Raw genomic sequence first — 3,859 nt, forward strand, 5'->3', positions numbered from 1 at the left:
GAACGGGCGGGACTTCCTCCAAGTAGGAGCTAATTCTGTATCTGTCGCTCACGGGGTGCAGAGCTGAAATGACACTCGGACATACTCATGCAATGAGTTGTTTTTTCTTCTTTTTCCTTTAATTAATTTGGAAAGCTTGTTGGCACGCCAACGAGGCCACTCGGAACTTCACTGAGAGCGCAGAGCAAAATGCCCTCGAAATCCAACTACGTACGGAATGCGATTTCCCCGGCTGCAGCCGGATTGACGAGAAAAAGGGGGAGATTGAGAGCGGATGGGCACAGTCTAGCGACTGAGATGTTTGTAAGCGAGCGACAAGGGGTTCAGAGGTCGTTGCTAGTTAGTGATTTGCAATATGGCCCTGGCCGGTGTGGCTCAGTGGTTGAGCATCGACCTAGGAACCAGGAGGTCCCGGGTTCGATTCCCGGTCAAGGGCACATGCCCGGGTTGCGGGCTCCATCCCCAGTAGGGGGCGTGCAGGGGGCAGCCGGTCCATGATTCTCTCTCATCATGGATGTTTCTAGCTCTCTCTCTCTCTCCCTTCCTCTCTCTAATCAATAAAAATGTATTTTAAACAGAGAGATCGAAGAGAACCCCTTCAAGGTCTTCAAGGTCACAAAACCTGTAAAGATCCAAACCAGGATTTACACCTGGGGGGTCTGGTCTCATAGCCCAGAGCGCTCCCCTCCTCGGCCCTGGCTTCCATTAAGCAAACGTCCCCATGTTGAGGCATTTCAAAATACGTCACTGATGTTTCAAGTCCCAGCCCGGCTCTGGTGGCTGAGGCTGTTGCCATGAACGTGAGATGGCTGCAGGTGGGGGAGAGACACAGAGAGAGAGAGGGCAAGGGAGATATAGATAGAGAGGGCCCTAGCTGGTGTGTCTCAGTGGGTGAGCATCGGCCTATGGAATGATGGGTCCTGGGTTCGATTCCGGTCATGGGCATATGTGGGGTCCGGCCGGCTCCTCCCACCCAATGGCGGCCCATGAGGCGGGGCCCAGCTGGGGGGAGGGGCCGCAGAAGGGCTCCAGGGCGTGTCCGGCCCGTCTCACTCAGTTCTGATCAGCCGAAACCCAGCAGCAAGCTAACCTACCGGTCGGAGCTCCTTCCCCCCGGTGGTCAGTGCACGTCATAGCGATTGGTCGACTGTCTGCCCCCTGGTGGTCAGTGCACGTCATAGCGAGCGGTTGAGCAGCCTTAGCATATCATTAGCATATTACGCTTTGATTGGTTGAACGGACGACTGGCCGCCCGGACGCTTAGCATATTAGGCTTTTATTACATGTCTAATAACAGGGTGATATGCAGATTGGTTGAGATGCAGTCACATAACGACGAATCGGCAGGCTGCGTGTGCAGCAGGAGCAGGTGGGCGGGGATTTACAGCATCGGTGGGCGGGGACTTGAGGCTCACGTCCCCGCCCCCGGCAAAGGGCCAATAGCAATATTAAAATATTTCCTTTAATTAATCTAACTTTTAGTGTGCACAAATTTTTTGCACCAGGCCACTAGTATAGAATAGGAGATAGATAGATAGATCGATAGGTATATAGATAGATAGATAGATATAAATATATATATGCTAGAGGCCCAGTGCACAAAAAATTGTGCACTCAGGGGGGTCCCGCAGCCCGGCCTGTGCCCTCTGGCAGCCCGGGAGCCCTCGGGGGATGTCCACCTGCTGGCTTAGGCCTGTTCCCCGGGGGATTGGGCTTTGCATCTTACCCTTTTATTATATAGGGTCCTCCAATTTGGGACCCTTCGAAGGATGTCCTACTGCCAGTTTACAGGGATCGGACCTAAACCGGCAATCGGCCATCATTCTGGTGTTAGGGTCAATTTGCATATTACCCTTTTATTCTATAGGATATGCAGATGTAGTTGCACCACGTGGAAGCCCATGACCTCCTTTCTCTCTCTCTCTCTCTCCCTCCCCCCTTTCCCCAGGGACCCCAACCAGCCGGTGCCTCAAGACACCAAGTTCATCCACACCAAACCCAACCGCTTCGAGGAGGTGGCCTGGTCCAAGTACAACCCCAAGGACCAGCTCTACCTGCACATCGGCCTGAAGCCCCGCGTCCGGGACCACTACCGGGCCACGAAGGTGGCCTTCTGGCTCGAGCTGGTCCCCCACCTGCACAACCTGAACGAGATCTTCCAGTACGTCTCCACCACCACCAAGGTGCCCCCGCCCGACATGACCTCCTTCCCCTACGGCACCCGGCGGTCCCCGGCCAAGATCTGGCCCACCACCAAGCGCCCGGCCATCACGCCCGCCAACAGCCCCAAGCACGCCAAGGACCCGCAGAAGCCGGGGCCCGAGGACACCACCGTCCTCATCGAGACCAAGCGCGACTACTCGACGGAACTCAGCGTCACCATCGCCGTGGGCGCCTCCCTGCTCTTCCTCAACATCCTGGCCTTCGCCGCCCTCTACTACAAGAAGGACAAACACCGCCACGAGACCCACCGGCGCCCCAGCCCCCAGCGCAGCGCCACCAACGACATCGCCCACATCCGCAACGAAGAGATGATGTCGCTGCAGATGAAGCAGCTCGAACACGAACACGAGTGTGAGTCGTTGCAGGCCCACGACACGCTGCGGCTGACGTGCCCGCCCGACTACACCCTCACCTTGCGGCGCTCGCCCGACGACATCCCGCTCATGACCCCAAACACCATCACCATGATCCCCAACACGCTGACGGGCATGCAGCCGCTGCACACCTTCAACACCTTCAGCGGAGGCCAGAACAGTAGCAACCTGCCCCACGGGCACTCGACCACCCGGGTATAGCTTGGCGGCCGCCGCCCACGTCCCCACGCCCCCCGGAGAGCGCGAGAGACTCGAGACGCCTCATCGCCACCCCAGGAATGTCCTCCATCTCACGCACATAGAACAAAAAAATAACAGAACAAAATATGTAAAACTAGACACACACACACACACACACGCACGCACGCGTGTGCGCACAGTAGGGCCGCCCTTCGCCGGGCGCCTGTGGGCCCGTCCGCGGACCGCGACTCCCCCTACGTCGAGATCAACTTCTGACCCTATGAAATGTGAAGACTAGGCACGGCCTTCGAGGCCATGACGCGTTCATACCCCTTCCCCACCAACCGCCGCCCACCTTGCGTGGGGACAAGACGGACGTCCGCCCGTCCGTACTAACCATACGACCGGACGCTTCTGGCACTTAGCCAGGGACAGATCATGTGTTTGTTTGTTTGTTTTTTTTTAAAAAATGATCATTTCAAAAAGGTAATAATAATGAATAATAACGATAAAAGTTCTTTACGTGCCAACAGATGGCTGTAGGTAAGGGGATAGAGAGTCGGCGGGCTGCTGCCCGTCCCATGGAAGTGTCCCTCTCGCGGGACAGCAACGCCGAGTTTTATCCTTAAAATAAAAAAAAAAAGAACTGACTACGCAGCCAGGCACGTCGGTTTCTGGGCAAAGAGAGAGAGACGTTCCGAACTCTATTTAAGAAACTTTGTAAAATTTAAGGAGGACTTGTACATAGCTGTGAGCTTCCACACGCACATACACGCACACAGAACACACGCACACAGAACACACGCACACACACACACAAAGCTTCTATCGGTGTTTTCCGTTGGAAAGAGCTCTTAGCCAGATTGTCCTCTTCCCCGCCATCGTGGTCTCTGTGTATATAACTATAAATCTATATAAATATATGCGTTAGTCATAGCCCCTCTGTGCCCCCTGGGACGTCGCGGGAGGTCCCTGTGTGGAATTCCTCGTTGACCATGAAGACGTGAGGGTTTTTGTAATGCGTTTTCCGTGTCGTCGGGGGGCGGGTGGGGGTGGCGGTGTGGCCCAGCTGTTTTCCCCCC

General features: G+C 55.6%; 1 protein-coding gene across 1 annotated transcript in view; it reads left to right on the forward strand.

Moving 5' to 3' along the window:
- Positions 1 to 3,700, forward strand: part of LOC102775389 (neuroligin-4, X-linked) — a gene marked incomplete at its 5' end in the record, with an annotated part of 7,753 nt that extends 4,053 nt beyond the window's left edge. The window contains one exon of the mRNA XM_006774591.2: positions 1,949 to 3,700. Within this exon, the coding sequence (XP_006774654.2) occupies positions 1,949 to 2,798 (850 nt within the window). The remainder of the gene's footprint in view (positions 1 to 1,948) is intronic.
- Positions 3,701 to 3,859: the final 159 nt, after the last annotated feature.

This window comes from Myotis davidii, unplaced genomic scaffold (assembly GCF_000327345.1).
Source record: "Myotis davidii unplaced genomic scaffold, ASM32734v1 scaffold2788, whole genome shotgun sequence".
Taxonomy (NCBI): domain Eukaryota; kingdom Metazoa; phylum Chordata; class Mammalia; order Chiroptera; family Vespertilionidae; genus Myotis; species Myotis davidii.